This window comes from Littorina saxatilis, linkage group LG5 (assembly GCF_037325665.1).
Source record: "Littorina saxatilis isolate snail1 linkage group LG5, US_GU_Lsax_2.0, whole genome shotgun sequence".
Lineage (NCBI taxonomy): Eukaryota > Metazoa > Mollusca > Gastropoda > Littorinimorpha > Littorinidae > Littorina > Littorina saxatilis.
Window position 1 is genome coordinate 50,388,800 of NC_090249.1, and position 21,366 is coordinate 50,410,165.

Genomic DNA, 21,366 nt, shown 5'->3' on the forward strand with positions numbered 1-21,366 from the left:
CAAACTGGTATCAAAAGATGGGGCTTACTTTGCCCTATATATCATATATAGGTGAGGTATTCAATCTCAAAAACTTCAGAGAAAATGGGAAAAATGTGAAAAATAGCTGTTTTTTAGACAACATTTATGGCCCCTGCGACCTTGACCTTGAAGCAAGGTCAAGATGCTATGTATGTTTTTTGGGGCCTTGTCATCATACACCATCTTGCCAAATTTGGTACTGATAGACTGAATAGTGTCCAAGAAATATCCAACGTTAAAGTTTTCCGGACGGACGGACGACTCGGGTGAGTACATAGACTCACTTTTGCTTCGCATGTGAGTCAAAAATGCAGTGCGTTCAGTTTCATTCTGTGAGTTCCACAGCTTGACTAAATGTAGTAATTTCGCCTTACGCGACTTGTTTAATTCTCAATTTCCCTCTTAGTTTTGATTTCTGGTTTGCTGCTATTTTGATGATGAGTTTTGTTCTGTTTTACTTTTCCAAAAGGTTGTCCTTTGGCCTCGTAGTGTCTCAAGTTAGAAACACTATGAAACTGCAGATATGTAACAGGACTGGCAGAGCACAACAGATTCAGACGTTGCATTTCTCCGTGGACCCCCCCCCCCCCCCCCCCCTTTATAATATCCCCCCCAATGTAAGACCTCATCCACCTTTTCGAGACCTGGCTTTTTCATGTTGTGTGTGTTTATGGTCTATGTAAATTGACCTCCATTTTAAGGTGTGAAAATGGGAGTCCCACTGTTGTGGCTACATTGCTGGTGTGTGTGTTGCTGGTATCTGTGACAATACCTTGAAAAACCACTTCTGGCATTTGATCAACGGAAGGGAGGAGCACATGTAAATAAGTCCTGGACTGGGTGAAGATGAGATTTAAAGATCTCCACAGGTCCTGCCAGAACTGGATCGTCCTGTAGATGGTTCCAGCCTACGATCGTCCTGGGAATGTCTGTTTTTCCAGGAATAGTTTGAAAGCAGCGGCTTTTGTTCGTAACACTGTTTTCAACAATATGTGTCGACACGAACTTGAACGAACGATCTGTGTCTGTGTTTCTACGGTCTTGTTCCAATGCAAAAGCCTGTTTGCTGTAACACTAATGAAATAAGCGTGTGAAAGCTAACAAAAAGTGGACATATCTCTTGTATATTAATAATAAATATATATACATAACATGAGGCGACTCAAATTGTGTCTTGATACCAAGCCTGTTCCTAGCAAACTCGATTGACTTTCGTTTCAGTGAAATGTGTGTGCGTGTGTACGTGTGTGTGTATAGAAATAATGGCAGTGAACTGTCTCATTACTCATGCAGTTTTTAAAAGTTTTAAGCCGGTAAATAGAGTCTTCGCATACATGCACACACACACACACACATGCAAAGTGGGGTTCCTCTGTACCTGTGTTCTCTATACATGTATGAATTCTTTCTTTCTTTATTTGGTGTTTAACGTCGTTTTCAACCGTTCAAGGTACATGTATGAATGCACTTGTATACGTGTATAGATAAGTGTGTATTTAAGTCTGTACATGTGTGTGTGCGCGCGCATGCTTATGTGTGTGTATGTCTGTATGTGTGTGTGTGTGTGTGTGAATGTGTATGTCTGTGTACAGTAGCAAGAGTGTCCAAATATAGCGGCAGTGAGGTACCCACAGAAATTGGTAGCGCCTATCAGATTGAGAAGTTGCATAATAGACTAGTGTCAAACCACTTTCGTTTGTGCTCGTTGTGAAGATGTTAGGAATTTGTTTCAGTGAAACAAATACCTGTCTGATAACCAAAAATCATTAACAAAGCAGTATTTTTGTACACCCCCAAATTAAACCACCCAACAACACACACACACACAAGAATGTCACACACATTTCTCTTGAGAATGAAACGATTTAATTTATTGATTGAGAATACTTTAAAGGAACAAGCACAAAAAAAGAAAATTTAAATAAACCATTTTCCGAAAGAACAAACATACTGGAATATACACGAATCATTCATCAAGGGTATCAAAAAAGTAAATGTAATGAGAACAGCATTTAACCAGAGAACATGAAATGGGAGGAGATAGATTTCAATTGAAGTCAGAAGATTTGCAATCAATGCAGGGCCTGTGAGAGAAAGGACATATTTTACACGTACTTCAAAGGAAAGAGATAATGGTGAATACATTAAAATGCCTTCCTACTCTCTTACCTGAAATGGTTTTTTCCACTGTGCTATCAATCATAGTGCATGATAACACAGACTCCGGTTACATTTCTACCTCTGCCCAACAGTGTTTTGAAAGCTTCTTGTTCTTTCTTACATCAAATCTGATGGGAGAAATTATATTCATGTACAAAATAAGTGTCACATGTTTCCTTATGACATGCCCACGGGAAAGGACTAGAGAGAGTACATTTAACATTTTCAGTCCACTTTGTGAACATCACGGGGCAACGGATATGGACACAACCATCATCGAACGCTGAAGAAAAAAGAACTACGTACACTAAAGTTTTTTGCACGAGTGCGTTTTTACTTGTATGACAGTTTTGACCCCGCCATTTAGGCAGCCATACTCCAATTTCGGAGGAATATGGTCATTCAAACTATCACTACAGTGAGAATGACTCAAGTTCTGCTAACTTGTCGCCCTCAAAGTCTTGAGGAGTCGATGTCAGAAAATACACTTTAGTGAGGGAACAGTTTATTCCAGACTAAAGTCTCTGAACTCGACTCCTGCATACCATCCCAGAACTTTACCTGCAAAGCCTCTAAACCAATTCTCTTCAGCTTGTAGAATGACTGTAGTAAAACTTGACAAGTGACTGGCATTTAACTAATGCTTGCAATGTACGTGTTAACAGGTGATCAATACATTTTCACTGCAGACTGGGAACACCATCTAGCACATTCAAAATAACCCACATTTGTTCCTCAGGTTAACTCCTGTTATCTTGTCGGCTGATCTTGGTCCATCACATTTTGTTTGGAAATGCCAAGTTAAAAAAAAAAGAGAAAAAAGACATACAACTGTGATACTTTAATCCCAAATTCCAATAGCAAAGTTTTTTTTACCGTAATTTGTCTGTAATCATTCAAAGAATATGTTACTCATCTTCTCAAATCGAGAAAGGGAGAAGGAGAGAGAGAGAAAGTTTACAAGTGGACTATTTTGGTGTATTGTTCTCTGTATGCACGGAACTAGGGGAAATGACCAAATGACATAACCTCAAGTAAACCATAACTTGAGTAACAAGTAACAGAAACCAGCCTGACTAAAACAAAATATGTACAGCTTGTACATAACATTACCAATATCAACCCCCGGCAAATGTGTATGAGAACGGTCAAACAATTACAACGGCAAGAAACATGGATTTCAACTTCAGCATTGTCCGATTTTCTGTATCAATAAGTTATTCAACAAAACGTTCAAAGGTTGCTCCACCAACTTATATTAAGACAAAAGATTCACAAGAGATTATTTCCGATACATGCAACATAACACGTATCATAATAGATGTTGCGATGAATTACAACGGCAAAGAAAAGGTATTGTATTCTTTCTTTATTTGGTGTTTAATGTCGTTTTCAACCGTTCAAGGTTATATCGCGACGGAAGGTATTGTATGTGCCTCTAGCAGCTCTAATTGAACTTAGTTTAATCTTGAGAAGGAATGCAATTAGCTTTTCAACAAAATCCACAGATTCCAGGAGAGCGATACGGTCTTAACTGTCCCTGTACAATCAAACAAATCTTTGCATGTACAATCCAATGCAAAAGAAAGAGAAGCATAAGTTCACATGTACAATCTAACAAGAACTGAGCCGCAGTAAACTACCAATCTTGCTTCATGGACAATCAAACAAGCCGCAACAGTGGAAAGATATAAAAGCATAAAGTCCACTTTCACAAACCATCACAACATTCATGAGAGTAGTTCAGCTTTAATGTTGCTACACAGCCAGTGCGAAACGACTAACCTGTAACCAACCATCTTCTTGTACAAATATTATCCTGAAAGTGAAAGATACATACATGAGGTAAGAATGACACACCAGCGGAATATGGCGCTGTAACACTACAAACCACACAAGCTAGGAGCTTCGTCAGAGTTTCTGTTACGTACGGGAGCAGCTACCCGGCGGCTTCCAAAGAGAATAGTTACTGGGTACAATGAACTACATGTAACAACACTGTCACATGACAGTACAGAGATATTTACACTGTCTGCTGCCCTGGTGACTATGCATGACTCAACTGAGTGAAGGGCCACAGGGATTGGGAGGAGGGGGGGGGGGGGGGGGGGGGGGGGGGGTGAATTACACATGAAAACTTAAAGCTGAAGAATACCAATAAATCTAAGTACTTGGCTATGGGGGAAAAAGGGGGCACAATGCAGCTCCGATCCACCATGACTACCCTGACTGGGGATGTTTGTACCAACACGTCTCCCATTGCGCTGCCCTATAAAACTATTAAAATTCCCGAGTCAGCGAGTGGCCAAAAAATGTTGGTCTATTTTCAATCCATGTGCTGTACAGTGCACAAAAAAAACTTTCACTGTGGCTTTCTATTGAAAGAAGTGACATGTTCAAGGTTTGCAGTCAGAAAAAGATTTGTTAGGCAGTTCAGGCTTTTTATAGGGGTGCACAGTAGGAGACTTGAGAAAGACAGTTGGGACACACACGCACATTAGGGGACACTATCAAAGCCAAGTCATGGATAGATTACAGCAGCACTGTGTCCCCTCTTGATTTCAACAGCCAACAACTAAATTTTCTTGGTATTCTTCAGCTTTAACAGCCAGGGAGGCCGGTGAAAAGAGATCCACACACTAACAGTCATTGTAAGACCCATTCACATCTGAACACATATCACAGACCTTTCACCAGCTGTGCACTAACCCCAAAACTCCAGTCTCTCTCCTCGCACACAACACTTTACATGACGCACAATGTATGGAGTAAATAAATACGAACACATATGAAACAACCAAATGGTGAAGTCGGCAACCTTCTGAGATAAATAGTCTACTTCCAGTCCTTCCGATTTTAAAACACCCTCGTCTGCATTACTTCACATCTGCTCCTTCACTCCCCTCTGTCCTGTACAAAACACAGACATGCTTCTTTCACCGCTTCATCAAAAGCATCTCTGTCCATCTTCTTTTGACCAAAAGCACTACTTTTCAGTTCACTAGGAGCCAAATCATCAAAATAAACCTTTGTTGTTTTCCTGACACAGCAGCAAAAAAACTAAGAACAAATCCAACACAAGCTGTAACTCAAGTCAATGACACACAGCAAATTCTGTGCCATAACAAGACACGCAACCATAACCTACCACATTCAAACGAAGAGTATCCTGCCAACTTTTCCACAAAGACTTTGTTATTCCACAGTGCCATTTTGATTTCAGTTATGTCCGGGTTTTTGTTTTCCTCAGTTTGGTGTGTGCTGCCAATTGTAACACTTGATGACCACAGCTAAAGAAGAACTGACCAGGTCATTTCCTTGCAAGTGACCATTTGCCACTATCATCATTTTTCCCCCTCCATTATGCAAAGCAATTTATGTTCAATCACAAATAAATACGAAACAGATAAACTGCTAACAGTAACATTCCAAGATCAAGAATAAAAACCCCAAGAAAGTTGGTTTATGAAAAGATTACTTGTAGACAAAACAAAACATTCCTTTCATTAAAAAAAACATTGAATATTTTGTTTTGTCTGTAATGAAACCATACACTAACCTTTCTTGTTCTTTTGTTTCACAAATAAATACAATGCTGATAATGAGGTGAAGCAGTAAACTTCGCCCATGTAGCTGTCTGCTGCCTTCTTTGGGATTTTGCTTGCATAAAATAAATGCTACTTACTCAATTCTGATAATGACATGCTTGCAAATTCAAAATCAGTAATAAACAGGATCAACCTTCAATGCTCAAGAACCAAAACAACAAGAGGTAAGCGTAGGAGAGAAAACACTGGCACCAAATGCTACTTCAAAGGAAGATAACCCAAAAGTTGTACCTTGTACTGCACTGGCACTCATGTGCATGAAAACTGAGTTCTCACCGAGATGGTTGTTCTATTTGTCTCGCTCAGTTCGGCGTCTTCCTCTTCTATCAAGTCCACTCAGCACAGAATGAGGGCTCCACTCAGCACAGAATGAGGGCTCCACTCAGCACAGAATGAGGGCTCCACTCAGCACAGAATGAGGGCTCCACTCAGCACAGAATGAGGGCTCCACTCAGCACAGAATGAGGGCTCCACTCAGCACAGAATGAGGGCTCCACTCAGCACAGAATGAGGGCTCCACTCAGCACAGAATGAGGGCTCCACTCAGCACAGAATGAGGGCTCCACTCAGCACAGAATGAGGGCTCCACTCAGCACAGAATGAGGGCTCCACTCAGCACAGAATGAGGGCTCCACTCAGCACAGAATGAGGGCTCCACTCAGCACAGAATGAGGGCTCCACTCAGCACAGAATGAGGGCTCCAACACAAAGAGACACAAGAAAAGAACGTTTTGAAAAATGAACTTTTTCTTTACATCCTCTAAATGTCTCCAACAATCCGAGTTGTGAGCCATACACCCCCACTGCCGATGTCAGCGTGCATGAGGAAAAGTGGAGTGTTTTTGCAGCGTTTCATGAAACACTGGGCGCCAGCATGGCAACGTAGTCGATCTTCTTCTTGGGACGAGGTCCCTCGTGGTTGATGTCCTGGTCAGGGTAGAAGAGGGTGTACTTCCGCTCTGTCGCCACAGACTGCACAACAAAATTCAGAACATCTTCACCCTAGAAATCTCACAAACAGACACCAGTTTCACTAACACATAACTCTGTTGTATCTGTTCATTTAAAGATTCACCTTATTATTTGTCCAAGTGTTTATAAAAAAAATTTAAAAAAATGGTATGAAGCAGCAATCTTTAAAAAGTGTTAGCTTCTTCAGATTCTTGTTATACTATTTAATACATCCTGCAAAGCACCATTGATACAATGGCAGCAAACCTAATGGAATGGACCCAACATAACACTAGAAGTGGCTCATTAAAGCACGTCTTTTCAATTCTAACTTTGCTCCTGCTTTTAACATTGTTTTAACCCCTTAGACCGGCTTCTACCACGGACCGGCTTCCATTGGGAACAGCCAAAGACCGGCTTGCCCTGGGAAACACCCACAGACCAGCTTATCATAGCGCCTGCAGGAAATCAAGACAGAAGTGGAAGACAGGAGTACAAGACACAGGTGGTCACTCACCAGTCTGGACTTGACACACTTGGGGAGGTCTTCCTCCTCTGTCCACAGTTCTGACCGCTTCAACATCAACTGGGACCCGTCTTCAAATTCCACCTGAACACAAAGAAAGACCAAAGTTCAGTTACCACAAATGTACGAAAATCAACCAGGTGAAAAAATCTGAATATCCAGCCGTGTGCATCTAAAGGTAAACTCAAATGCTGCTACCATCACACAATTTGGCTTGGAACTGGGTCAAGTTGTTTAAAATGTAAACTAATGCTAATTGTAAGGCTTCTTTTTAAGCCTACTGTCTATATGATACTTACCGAGACAGTACTATTCTTGCACATTATCTATTATAGGCCGAAAAAATTGGACAAAACGCTGAGTGGGTACAATTATCTCCCATAACCATGCGCCACCGTGGATCCCAAGCACTGTCCGAGTGCTTCCCCCTTACAGGATGTAGGTGGCGCGTCCTCTTTCTTTATGAGCTGCAGACCCTCAAAAAGCCCATAACATATCAAGAGGGGAGGCGGGAGGGAAACTCTAATAGTACTGTCTCGGTAAGTATCATATAGACAGTAGGCTTAAAAAGAAGCCTTACAGTCAATATAACACTTACCTCGACAGTACTATTCTTGCACAGAATACCAGAGTGGTGTGAGGGTGATATGTAGAGTATTAAACTCCTTAATCAAAATCACTTAAATCCAAGGATTAAGATACCCAGGCAATTTTCGAACAGTACTACCGTAAAAGAAAATATACCCAAGAAACATATCTTAGACTGACGTGACCATGCTGGCAACCACTGCTGTGTGGTGAACTCAATGTCAAAGTCCAGGCCACTCAAAGCTTGAATACCACTGAGTCTACGGCAAGTGGCTAAAGCGATGAGGAACAATTAGTCTTAAAAATCAGCAACTTGATACTGATGCCTGCCAGGGGTTCAAACTCATTGCTACGCAGGAGTTTGAGGACCAGAAAGACATCCCCCTTGGGAAATGAAACCCGAGGTTTAGACACCGCTGCATTGCTAATACCCGAAAGGACATTAGCGATGAGGGAGGACCTGATCAAGTGTTCAGATCTGCGACCAGTAGCGGCCGCAATCGTGGAAGCGATGGCAGATCTGTATCCAAGAAGAGTCTTAGAAGAAAGACTCTTCTTTTGATACACTTCCACCAGGAAGTTGGCCAAGTCCTGTGTTGAGGGATAAAGCGGCTTTATCCCCTTGGACAAGGCGAAGGTGGCCCAAGCTCTCCAGCGTAAGTCGTAGAGCTGATTAGTTGATCACAAGGAAAACTCTACTGAACTCTTGTGCAATCCTAGTGCAAGCAGTTTGGAGCGCACAAGAGCCATGCGGTCAAGCACAGACTCTCTGGACGTGGATGAGGGAGGCATGATCGAGGCTGGAGCAGACCTCCCCCGTCCAGATCCAGAGGTAGAGGGTCTACGTGGGTGAGACCGCGAAGATCTGGAAACCACGGAGCTGTTGGCCAGTAAGGCGCGACCAAAATCAGTCTTGGTCGTTCCTGCAGATATTTTGCCAGCACCCTCGGAATCAGAGATGTCGGGGGATAGGCGTAAGCATCGAGGAGCCTCCACAAGAGAGTGAATGCGTCCAAGTGGAACGCATTCATGTCTCGAAAGGGGCTGACGTACCTGGGAAGCCGAGCGCTGAATCGAGTTGCGAACCGATCGATCAGAGGACGGTCCCACCTTGCCCACAGACGCTGTAGAACGTTGTGAGCGATGGTCCATTCTGTGGAGAGAACCTGATCGCCCCGACTGAGAATGTCGGCCAGGGCGTTCAGTTTCCCCGGAACGAACTGGACTGACATCCGGACCTGATTGGTCTGGCACCAGAGCAGAATCTCCTCCGCCAACAGGGAGAGGGACCGAGAATTGGTGCCCCCCTGGTGGCGAAGGTAAGCTAAGCATGTGGTGTTGTTGTCCCCGTTGAAAATCAGAGGGGCCAAGGACAGGCCGAATGGGAGGGCCCGAAACTCGAACACTGTGCCCTCCCAAACGAACCGGAGCAGATGTCGGTACCCCGGGGCCACCAGGATGTGGAAGTAAGCATCCTGGAGGTCCCAGACATGGCCCAATCGTTTGGCCGGATGGCCAACCGGACCGACGAAGGGGTTTCCATCTTGAACTTGCACCTGTGAAGGTACAAGTTCAAGGTGGAGAGGTCCAACACCGGCCTGAACCGGCCGTCCTTTTTGGGGACGGTGAACAGGCGGGAGCAGAACCCCGGAGAAGGCTGAGAAAGGGGGTAGACCGCCTTCTTCTCGACCAACGAGTTCACCTCGTCCTGAAGAGCCTGCCATCTGGCAGGGTCTCGAGGAGGGGGGAACGTCCAGGTTAGAGCGGACAATGGAGGTTGTGACGACAGCGGTAGAGAAAACCCCGACCACACCACCCTCAAGAAAAACTGGTTGGAGACCAGTCTGCCCCACATGCCGCGGGCCCGAAAAAGGGAACCGACGGACGAAAGAGGGGCAACTTGAGGGGGCGTCAACGTAGGGCCGGGACTCACTGAAAATTCTGCTGGCGGGCAGGCGCAGGCTTGCGACCACCCCCCCTGGTGGTGCTGCTTCCCCTTACCTGTCTGAGCACCCTTCGTCTTGCTTGGGAACGCAACAGGCGCCTAAGAGGAGGAAGAAGGAGGCAGTGAAACTGGCTTCTTCTTCTTCTTCTGAGGCTGGGAGCTGGAGGTGACTGTAGCACTTCTCTTACTCCCCGCCGCCGTCGCCGAAGCAGCGAGGCCAACCATCAGAGAATCAGTGTTCCTCTGGCGTGTGGACTCCACCACAGAACGAACAGTGTCCGGATGAAAGAGGGAAGAAGGCTGAGGAAACGTGTTCCTCAGACTCTTCCTCATATCCGGAGGCACTATAGAAGTAGGCAGAAAATGATCACGGAACAGGGCCAATAAAGTGGACCCGTGTTCCAATGGCCAATTCTGCCGCAGACGTCACGCACGATCGCACGGCATGCAAAGCCCGATCCACTCGAACCGTGTCAAGGACCCGAGTGGAATCGGACTCTGCCCGATCGGGAGGGTCCAACAGTGTGGACAGCGTGCTCATCCATGTCAAGGCCTGTGATTGGGCCTCGACTGTGGAAGAAACGGTGGCCTCAAGATTGTGGAACGAAGCAGAGCTCAGTTCCACCTTCTTGACCGAAGGCACCTCCCCAACGAACACATCACCGTCAGCCCCACCCTAAACACTCGAAGTCTGGAAAGGGAGAGTTCGAGAGTCAAAGGGAAAAGGGAGGGACGAAACAGATTGGACACGAGGAAACAGTGGAGGTGCGCCTCCCGAAGGAAAGCATGGCACTGAACCCGCGTCCTCCCGAGGAACATAGGTCGCGTTAGCACGTGAATCTGTACTCCTCAGGCGATGTGCTGCCGCTTCCACCGTGGCACTAAGACTAGGGTGGAACGCGAATTGCCGGCGGACGGATCGTTCATAAAACGAGCCGCCGGCAGACGCGGCGTGAGCCTCCCGCGCCCGGGCCGAAGCGGACTCAAAGGACGAGAGGGCGTCTCAGGGAAGGACGTCCTGAAACTGTTCAAACGTCCTTCTAGTTGTGCGAGGACGAGCCTCCTGCCTCTCGTCCTCAGACCCCGGGTCCAGGTCCCGTGTGTCAACACTAGACGACAGACGCTTAAGAGAGGCATCCGTGACGTCAAGACGCCGCGTGATGTCTGTCATGTACTGTTGGAAAGTACGAAGCATAGCTTCGGAAGTTCCATCAGAAACCGGCAAGGGTAGAGGATCAGTGTTAACCTCAGGGCGACCCTGATCCTCCTCCCTATCGTCCTCCGACTCACTCTCCTCTTCACTTCCCGACAACTCCTCAAAAGCAGGAGTGTAGGGAGCTTGAGGGGGAAGAGCCGAAAGCGATGAAGCAGGCTGTGAAGAAACGCCCACAGAAGCAAGAGGCCGCGAAGACCCCTGCCCCAAAGACGAAACGTCTCCAGCAGCCGAAGGGGGAGAAAAACAACAACCCTGCGACTGTTGGGTCAGCCCAGCCAACGAACCCCCGCCATTTATAGACTGAACAGGAACCCATCGGGTCTGATCAGAAAAGAAATGGTCTGGTCCGGTCCGGTCGGGGGTGCCGATCCGGTCCGGTAGGGTGGTCCGGTCCGGTGCCGGACCATCCGGAGGTCCCGTTCGGCACCGAACCATCGTACCCACAGAAGTGTTCGGGTGGTTAGGTCCGGACGTGGACATACCGTACCATCCGGACCCGTGGTCCGGTATGGTCCGGTTCGGTGCCAGACCATCCAGACCAACAGAGGTGGTCGGGTGGTCCGGACCCGTAGGTCCGGTACCATCCGGAGGTCCTGTTCGGCACCGACCCATCCGTACGCACAGAAGTGTTCGGGTGGCTCGGTCCGGGCGTGGACGTACCGTACCATCCGGACCCGTAGGTCCGGTTCGGTGCCAGACCATCCGGACCAACAGAGGTGGTCGGGTGGTCCGGACCGGTCCGGTAGGGTGGTCCGGTCCGGTGTTCCGGTCCGGTCCCGTACCATCCGGAGGTCCCGTTCGGCACCGAACCATCCGTACCCACAGAAGTGTTCGGGTGGTTCGGTCCGGACGTGGACACACCGCACCATCCGGACCCGTAAGTCCGGTGGTCCGGTGCCAGACCATCCGGACCAACAGAGGTGGTCGGGTGGTCCGGTCCGGACCGGACCACCGGTCCAGTACCGGACCATCCAGACCCGTAGGTCCGGTCCGGTCCCGTACCATCCGGAGGTCCCGTTCGGCACCGAACCACCCGTACCCACAGAAGTGTTCGGGTGGCTCGGTCCGGACGTGGACATACCGTACCATCCGGACCCGTAGGTCCGGTTCGGTGCCAGACCATCCGGACCAACAGAGGTGGTCGGGTGGTCCGGACCGATCCGATAGGGTGGTCCGATGTTCCGGTCCTGTGGTCCGGTCCCGTACCATCCGGAGGTCCCGTACGGCACCGAACCATCCGTACCCACAGAAGTGTTCGGGTGGTTCGGTCCGGACGTGGACCTACCGTACCATCCGGACCCGTAGGTCCGGTGGTCCGGTATGGTCCGGTTCGGTGACAGACCATCCGGACCAACAGAGGTGGTCGGGTGGTCCGGTTCGGACCGGACCACTGGTCCGGTACCGGACCATCCGAACCCGTAGGTTCGGTCCGGTCCGGTAGCATCCGGAGGTCCCGTTCGGTACCGAACCATCCGTACCCACAGAAGTGTTCGGGTGGCTCTGTCGGACGTGGACATACCGTACCATCCGGACCCGTAGGTCCGGCATGGTCCGGTTCGGTGCCAGACCACCCGGACCAACAGAGGTGGTCGAGTGGTCCGGCCCCGACCGGACCACTGGTCCGGTACCGTACCATCCGGACTCGTAGGTCCGGTGGTCCGGTGTGTTCCGGTTCGGTGCCAGACCACCCAGACCAACAGAGGTGGTCGGGTGGTCCGGTCCCGACCGAACCACTGGTCCCGTACCGTACCATCCGGACCCGTAGGTCCGGGGGTCCGGCAAGGGCCAGAGGTACTGTCCCGTACCGGACCCTAAGGTCCGGTACGGTCCCGTACCATGGGTCCCGTCCGGACCAAACCCGGAGGTCAAGTCCAGTCGGGACCCGTGGGTCCGGTTCGATCCCGACCCGTAAGCCTGGAACGTTCCGGACCCTTGGTCCGGACCATCCGTCACCCGAACACCAGACGCTAAGGAATGGCGTGGGGTCAAGACGGTCCGGTCGGAGGTGTCGGTCTGAGCAACAGAAACAATGTTCCCGTCGCCCTGACCATTCGACAGAAGTACCACGTTCTGTCGAACACCTCCACGTCCAGTAACTAGTCGGCCGGAGCGTCTTAACAAGAGGGACAGCCACCAGTCACACGGACGTCAGAGGGAACCGTAGTAGCAGTGGTCGTAGGTACGAAGCCTGAAACCCCTGCCCCCACAGGACCGCCCTGAACGGGGTCAATTCGCATCCCAACCCCAGCGGGGAGGGAATTCAGAGACCCCGTCATCTCCTCCGATCTCCCCCCCCAAGAGGCCGAAACTACTGTCGAAACAGCAGCAGACGACCCAGCGAGGGAGTTCAGAGGAGGACCCGTGTCCCTCCTGGCTTCCACAGCGGTGGAAACCGAGGAGGGCACAGGAGAGGCACCGGAAAAAGGAAGATTTTAATGCCAACTGCACCCGGTGTTCCCAGGCGGTCACCCATCCAAGTACTAACCGGGCCCGACGTTGCTTAACTTCGGTGGTCGGACGAGAACCGGTGTTTTCAACGTGGTATGGCCGTTGGCTGTCAAAACCTGAGTCTCTCCAGTAGCCCCTAGATCGGATTCACCAACCCCCAAAGAGGGTTGGGAATCGACCTGCCCCCGGATTCGAGCCAGGGAGGAGAAGGAAACCTTCCCCCCAGGCTTGAAACCGGGAGGAGCTGAAGCCTGAGACTGAGGGCCGGACAACGGCGTCGAAGGGGGGGAAGCCTGTTCCACTGAAGGAGAAGGAGAAAGAAGCTTTTTCTTTCCCCTCGACCTTCCCCGAACCTTCGACGGCGCAGCCCCGCCCGAAGTCCCAGGCTCAAGCCCAGCCTGTTTGAGCAAGCTCGCATTGAGCTTGCTCAAACAGGCTTTCTCCGCCCTCCCTCGCCGCAAACGCAAAGCGTTTGGGGAGGGAGAGTCGGAGCGCCGAAAGATCCCCTTCTCCGTGCGTAAAACATAACGCTGGGCGCCCGGAGAAGGGTTGCCCCCGGCAAACTCTGGTTCCGTAGAACCAGAGCCCAAAACAGGACGAGACATCCTACCTCGCCCTGTACGTACCCTTAAAGACCGAGAATTAACAAAATTCAAAGAAAATTTAGGTCAATACTCAAGTGAATGCGGCGAAACGAGAAGCAGACGACCGGTCACCACGAAGTAGGACGGGAGGCACGCCGAGTCCGCCACACAAAAACGGAGGCACAAGTTGAAGGAAACACAACGTAGCCTCAAGCCAGAAGTGGAATAACACACAATAATCCAACAGGTGATAGTCCACACAGAAAAGAAGCCTCTTAGTCCAAAATAATCCGGGAGCGTAGCAGAAACACAGCCGGTCTGACACGCGCGAAAAAAGAAAGAGGACGCGCCACCTACATCCTGTAAGGGGGAAGCACTCGGACAGTGCTTGGGATCCACGGTGGCGCATGGTTATGGGAGATAATTGTACCCACTCAGCGTTTTGTCCAATTTTTTCGGCCTATAATAGATAATGTGCAAGAATAGTACTGTCGAGGTAAGTGTTATATTGACTCTCTTATTTTTTTTTGATATTTTGTTTTTCTTTCTTTAATTTTTGTCTGTAAACCAACCATTTGGTTTAATCTTTTCCTATCCTTTTCATTTTTTGGTTCACTGCTGTTTGCTTTTGCGCTTTGGTTTACTTTCCTTTCCCTAAATGTTGCCCTGCATAGGCGAAAATTTGATACTAGATTTGTGCTGTCTTTGTCTTCAAAATTAATTTGTTTTTTGTTTTTTTTAAAATATCTAAACTAACCCTTACGCAAATGGATCGAATTTCAATGCAAGAAATGATGACAAAATGATAACCTCCAGTAAAGAGAAACACAGTAAATCAAAAATCCGGTCAGAGTGGTAACAATTTGAAGGAAGATGAAAAAGGCGGTAGGCCAGTAACGTACGGTATAGTCATCCAGGCAGTTGACCCCTCGGAACACGGCGCCATAGAGGTCACCGTCGGTCCAACACACTTGGATGTGGTCTCCGGCAGCAGGCGGGCCTTCCCAGGCACAGTTGTGACCCTGACAACAACAAATCACCCGCATTACATTCAGACGTGCATCACAAAAGGATTAGAAAACAATTCAACAACTTATTTTCGAGCTGCCTGTTCAGTAGCAATTTTGTTTGCTTTCTTGCTCATAGCCACTGCTGCAGCATAACATTACAGCCCATACTAACAATTCACAAAGCACAATTTGCTTGTACTAGATAAAGTCCCAACTGTCTGTGCTTTCACAAAGCAAATTTAGCTAGCACAAAAATAAAGTTCTAATTGCCTTTGTGCTTTCACAAAACAAAATTCGTTCGTACCAGATAAATTCGTAATTGTCTTTATGCTTGTGGTGTTTGGCCACCGCCTCTAACAGTGACATGTTCATAGGCAGGCCCCAATCAAACACTTCTTCCTTTTTTCCCCCTTATTAACTTTTGCAAGTGAAGCTTCCATACTGACCACAATGTCTTCGGGCAGCAGGTCGTAGCTGACAGATCCATCGTCAAAGTCGACTTCGTACAGCTTGTGGCGCGCGACCTCCATGATGGTGGCATGGTAGTAGCGGCCGTTCTTGTGCTTGGCTATCACCTGGCTGCCCACGTACAGGTCCTCCAGTCGGCGCTGCTTTCCCTGCTGACAGTGTCAAGTTTCATTGTTTAACCTCTTGTGAGGCATGGAGGATGAAGAACAGTATTACACAAAAGAACTTTAATATTTTATAACAACAAAGAATCTGACATTGTGTTTTACAAAAAGAAGATGTCATACAACATTTCCAGACTTTATGTCAGGCTTAGTTTTGCCCTTTTACTTAACAGCCACCACATGTCTACATCAGTACATCATTCTTTGTTTGCATGGCAAACAACACTGTGTAAAGCATGGACATCTGCACATAACTTTACCTCGGAGATCGTAAAACTCTCCACCTTTAACACACCAGACAAAGCTGGGATTCAAACCCCAACCTTCCACATGGAAGGCCAACGTCTTAACCACTAAGCTATTGCGCCCGTCTCAATAGGTTTGAACCACTGACCTTTTCCCTGGTGTTCTGATGCTTGAGACAGGTGCAGTAGATGGGGAAGGGCCAGTCGCTGGTCTCAAACTGCACGCCCGCGGCGTAGGCACAGGTGGTGTGGAAGGCCTGCGTGCAGCGACCGTGGGAACACTGGATGCACACAGAGGGCTGGGAGTGGCTTCCCGTCACAGGTCCACACAGTGTGCAGCGCTATATAACAACACAGAATCATCGTTTATTATTTCAAATCAGCACACAGCACTGTACAACAACACAGCAACAACACTTAACAAGAAGAGCAAACGCTCGATCGAGTCACTTTCGCAGTTCTGAATATTATATGAGGCATCAGATGGACAGGAAGAAATTGCTATTCACAACACAATGAGTCACGTTCACATAAAATTTGAGCCCGGTCACTTTTATAGTTTCCGAGAAAAGCCCAACGTTAAGTTGTGTGTTGCCGAACAGAAAAGGCTAGTTATCTCCCTTGTTTTTCTGATAACGTTCGTAAAAGGCTACAGATGTAAATACTTTGATGTAAAGAATAATCCTACAAAGTTTCAATCACATCCGATGAACTTTGTCAAAGATATAAAATGTCTAATTTTTCCTTTGACGCTGACCTGTGACCTTGAAAAAGGTCAAAGGTCAACGAAACCATCGTTAAAGTGTAGAGGTCATTGGAGGTCACGACTAAACAAAATATGAGTCCGATCGCTTTGATAGTTTCCGAGAAAATGTCTAATTTTTCCTTTGACGCTGACCTGTGACCTTGAAAAAGGTCAAAGGTCAACGAAACCATCGTTAAAGTGTAGAGGTCATTGGAGGTCACGACTAAACAAAATATGAGCCCGATCGCTTTGATAGTTTCCGAGAAAAGTCCAACGTTAAGGTGGTGTCTACGGACGGCCGGCCGGCCGGCCGGACGGCCGGCCGGCTGGCCGGCCGGACAGACTAACACTGACCGATAACATAGAGTCACTTTTTCTCAAGTGACTTAAAAATTCTGTGTCATACTTTCTAATAATTGTTGCGCAAAACTTTAAGTTAAGAGTATTACTATTTACAAAAGGGAAAAGCAACGCACATATTTCACTGCTGTTCGCTGCATTGACACAACAGACAAGTTAATGTCATTGAAAGTATGCAAGAAGGAAATTTGTTCACTGAAAATGAACATCTTACTTTTCTCGAATGCTAAACAATAACTGGTAAAACAGGATGATCTATTCTAAAACACTGATCCACAGAAAGCAACGACTTATCATTTCAAACTTACACAGTAATGTCACCTTTGATATGCTTTATCACTCTCTTTCTGCCCATGAATTTGTCAAACCTGAGCTCAAGGTGGAATCAACGTTTTCATTTGAATGTTCCTGTGACATAAACTGCTCAAATCAGATAATCACAGGTCAACAGCTCTCCCCTAATATGACAAGGGAATCAAAATGTATTTCCTAAAACCATACAACTTACCAGCCTCTGTCGCTTGGCAGTCAGCCTGGAGGTGTCGATGGGAGTGCGACTGCGAACGTCCACAAAGCTGACCTCGGAAATGGCCAGAGCACACACCACATGCGCCCAGTTGCCGTCAGTGGTGGGCTTCAGGGCTCCACCACGCAACAAGCACAGGCAGCATTCCTGAACAAAACAACCAAACACTCGTTTCAATGCAAACACATCACAAGAAAACAAACAGTTCAAACTTTTTCTTTGAGATCTACAGAATATCTTCTCTGTGTGAATAAATATATGAAGATGAGGAACAGGTCACACTGTCCATGGCTGCCATGACTATGAAATTCCTGTGGGGGTCCGGGGGCCGCAAATGGCCCTCGGTGGGGTGGTGTTCCCTCTTGTCTGACTTGTCGATAAAATCATAGTTCGTCTTATACTGCGGTAAAAACCTTACTTTAAGCCCTTGGGTTTTGATCTTTTTGTTGTTGTTTTCGGCGACATTTTTAGAAGGCCAAAACCGGAAAGAAGCAGAACTTATTCTCCGTACATGCGCACATCGACTTGGCTTGTCTCGGTTAACCAGAGTGTTTTTTCACCGATTTTGTCCCCCCAAAAGAGGATCCTTTCACAAATTATTTTAGAAAATGTCCTTTTCGGGAAAATCTGACAAACTTCGGGATTTCGTGACAGATTTTAAACATTGGGAGATTCCTGAAAAATTTGGGAGGGTTGGCAGCTCTGCATTGTCTTTGGTTTCGGCTCTCATCTGCTTCATAATTTCAGCCTCCTGATTCCACTTTATATAACCATGCATTCTTCTTGCACTCTCACATGACCATGCATTCTTTCTCTGCTTCAAAAATAGAGTTGCAAAAGATGTTACAAAAAGGAGAGAGACTAAGGAATAGAAACTTACAGCATGTGTGGAAAATGCGGCACAGCGACTGCATCGCCAGGAACTGGGGTCTGCCACTTTGCCAGCGCCATAGCAACCTGAAAACACATCACAGCAAATTATTCCCCATACTGTTGCATTTACAACTTGAACGTTCTCGCAGAGAAAATCCGACTCCTAGTTGGCGCTTTTCAATTTGTAAAAGGTTTCGGTAACAATGCACATGAGGAAAACAGACAACGAAAAAACAAGTCGCGTAAGGCGAAATTAAAACATTTAGTCAAGCTGTCGAACTAACAGAATGAAACTGAACTCACTGCATTTTTACAGCAAGAGCGTATACTCGTAGCATCGTCAGTCCACCGCTCGATGCAAAGGCAGTGAAATTGACAAGAAGAGCGGGGTAGTAGTTGCGCTGAGAAGGATAGCACGCTTTTCTTTATCTCTATTCTTTTTAACTTTCTGAGCGTGTTTTTAATCCAAACATATCACATCTATATGTTTTTGGAATCAGGAACCCACAAGGAATAAGATGAAATTGTTTTTAAATCGATTTCGGAAATTTTATTTTAATAATAATTTTTATATTTTTAATTTTCAGAGCTTGTTTTTAATCCGAATATAACATATTTATATGTTTTTGGAATCAGAAAATGATGAAGAATAAGATGAACGTAAATTTGGATCGTTTTAAAAACAAATTATTTTTTTTACAATTTTCAGATTTTTAATGACCAAAGTCATTAATTAATTTTTAAGCCACCAAGCTGAAATGCAATACCGAAGTCCGGCCTTCGTCGAAGATTGCTTGGCCAAAATTTCAATCAATTTGATTGAAAAATGAGGGTGTGACAGTGCCGCCTCAACTTTTACAAAAAGCCGGATATGACGTCATCAAAGGTATTTATCGAAAAAAAGAAAAAAACGTCCGGGGATATCATTCCCAGGAACTCTCATGTCAAATTTCATAAAGATCGGTCCAGTAGTTTGGTCTGAATCGCTCTACACACACACACGCACAGACAGACAGACAGACAGACAGACAGACAGACAGACAGACAGACACACACATACACCACGACCCTCGTCTCGATTCCCCCTCTACGTTAAAACATTTAGTCAAAACTTGACTAAATGTAAAAAGGGGAAAACATTCACCACTCTTACCTAACAAACAAAACAAAAAACAAAAATATTTCCTTCAAAAATTGTCAGATGGAAGGATGCTTACTTCTTTTGTTTTTAGAAGTCTTGTTCCAAACAGAAAATTCATTTTTCTACTCAATCCTTTCATGCTGTGACAAACACTAACCATTCACTTAGTATTTTGCTCATATGCTACAACATTCTCTTCTAAACACGCCACCGTGACATTGTTTTGATTTGTCAATCTGAATCAACTCTTCTCCCCCTCACCCGTTTTCCTCCTCCTGACCCCCACCCCCAACATGATTTGTTACATATGAATGTATCCAGCTTGTGATTCTTTCATAAGGACTGTGATTTGACGCAATGTAACATTTGTGTTTCGAGCCAAAAGACAATTTTCTGTATGTTTTACTGTGGTATTGAATTAAATTGAATTGAAACTATGTGTTGACTTACTGGCATGAACGCAGACGTTGCAGTTGGTGCATGTGAGGAGGGTGCTGAGCCCGTCGCCATCTAGCATGCTGTAGTCGCAGAAGGGGGTGGGGTTGCTGACGCTGATGGCAAAGAGCATCTCGGGGATCATGGGCAGGGAGCGGGGAGGGACCATCATCTGCAGGCCCCCCTCGTTGAACAGCCCACGCTCTGACTCAATCTGTGGAGCAAGTTACAGATGATAGGTTACATATGATAGGTTACATATATGATAGGTTGGCTGGCTTTTTCCAATATTAAAACAAGTCGCGTAAGGCGAAAATACAACATTTAGTCAAGTAGCTGTCGAACTCACAGAATGAAACTGAACGCAATGCCATTTTTCAGCAAGACCGTATACTCGTAGCATCGTCAGTCCACCGCTCATGGCAAAGGCAGTGAAATTGACAAGAAGAGCGGGGTAGTAGTTGCGCTAAGAAGGATAGCACGCTTTTCTGTACCTCTCTTTGTTTTAACTTTCTGAGCGTGTTTTTAATCCAAACATATCATATCTATATGTTTTTGGAATCAGGAACCGACAAGGAATAAGATGAAAGTGTTTATAAATTGATTTCGACAATTTAATTTTGATAATAATTTTTATATATTTAATTTTCAGAGCTTGTTTTTAATCCAAATATAACATATTTATATGTTTTTGGAATCAGAAAATGATGGAGAATAAGATGAACGTAAATTTGGATCGTTTTATAAATTTTTATTTTTTTTTACAATTTTCAGATTTTTAATGACCAAAGTCATTAATTAATTTTGAAGCCACCAAGCTGAAATGCAATACCGAAGTCCGGGCTTCGTCGAAGATTACTTGACCAAAATTTCAACCAATTTGGTTGAAAAATGAGGGCGTGACAGTGCCGCCTCAACTTTCACGAAAAGCCGGATATGACGTCATCAAAGACATTTATCCAAAAAATGAAAAAAACGTTCGGGGATTTCATACCCAGGAACTCTCATGTCAAATTTCATAAAGATCGGTCCAGTAGTTTACTCTGAATCGCTCTACACACACACACACACAGACACACACACGCACATACACCACGACCCTCGTTTCGATTCCCCCTCGATGTTAAAACATTTAGTCAAAACTTGACTTAATGTAAAAAAAGAAGTTAATGTAACTTCAACTGATATAGCTACAGGTGATGGGTAGAGTTTTTAAACTGGAGTGACTGCCATTGTAAACATCATTTCAGTTTTACTTGACAATAGACACATTCCGGAAATAACTGTCAGGTTTGTATCGGTTGTGAAAGAGTGAATAATATTGCTTTTATTGAAGCAAACTTTCCCATGTG

At 46.3% G+C, this 21,366-nt stretch overlaps 1 protein-coding gene and 1 non-coding gene across 4 annotated transcripts in view; both read right to left on the bottom strand.

The window, feature by feature from the left end:
* Positions 1–1,848: 1,848 nt before the first annotated feature.
* The window catches only part of LOC138967385 (lysine-specific demethylase 4A-like), a 42,104-nt gene continuing 22,586 nt past the window's right edge, over positions 1,849–21,366 (bottom strand). For 2 of the 3 annotated variants that reach the window (XM_070339928.1, XM_070339926.1), the window contains 8 exons: positions 20,030–20,228; positions 18,446–18,522; positions 17,548–17,712; positions 16,084–16,275; positions 15,504–15,677; positions 14,950–15,069; positions 7,258–7,350; positions 1,849–6,761 (listed from right to left, as the gene is read on the bottom strand). In XM_070339928.1, coding sequence (XP_070196029.1) covers positions 6,642–6,761; positions 7,258–7,350; positions 14,950–15,069; positions 15,504–15,677; positions 16,084–16,275; positions 17,548–17,712; positions 18,446–18,522; positions 20,030–20,228 — 1,140 coding nt within the window. In that variant the 3' untranslated portion in view covers positions 1,849–6,641. The remainder of the gene's footprint in view (positions 6,762–7,257; positions 7,351–14,949; positions 15,070–15,503; positions 15,678–16,083; positions 16,276–17,547; positions 17,713–18,445; positions 18,523–20,029; positions 20,229–21,366) is intronic. The other variant, XM_070339927.1, reaches the window with a different exon arrangement.
* On the bottom strand, positions 13,452–13,570 carry LOC138967883 (5S ribosomal RNA). Its single transcript, XR_011456060.1, has one exon. It is a non-coding gene; the product is annotated as a 5S ribosomal RNA (ribosomal RNA).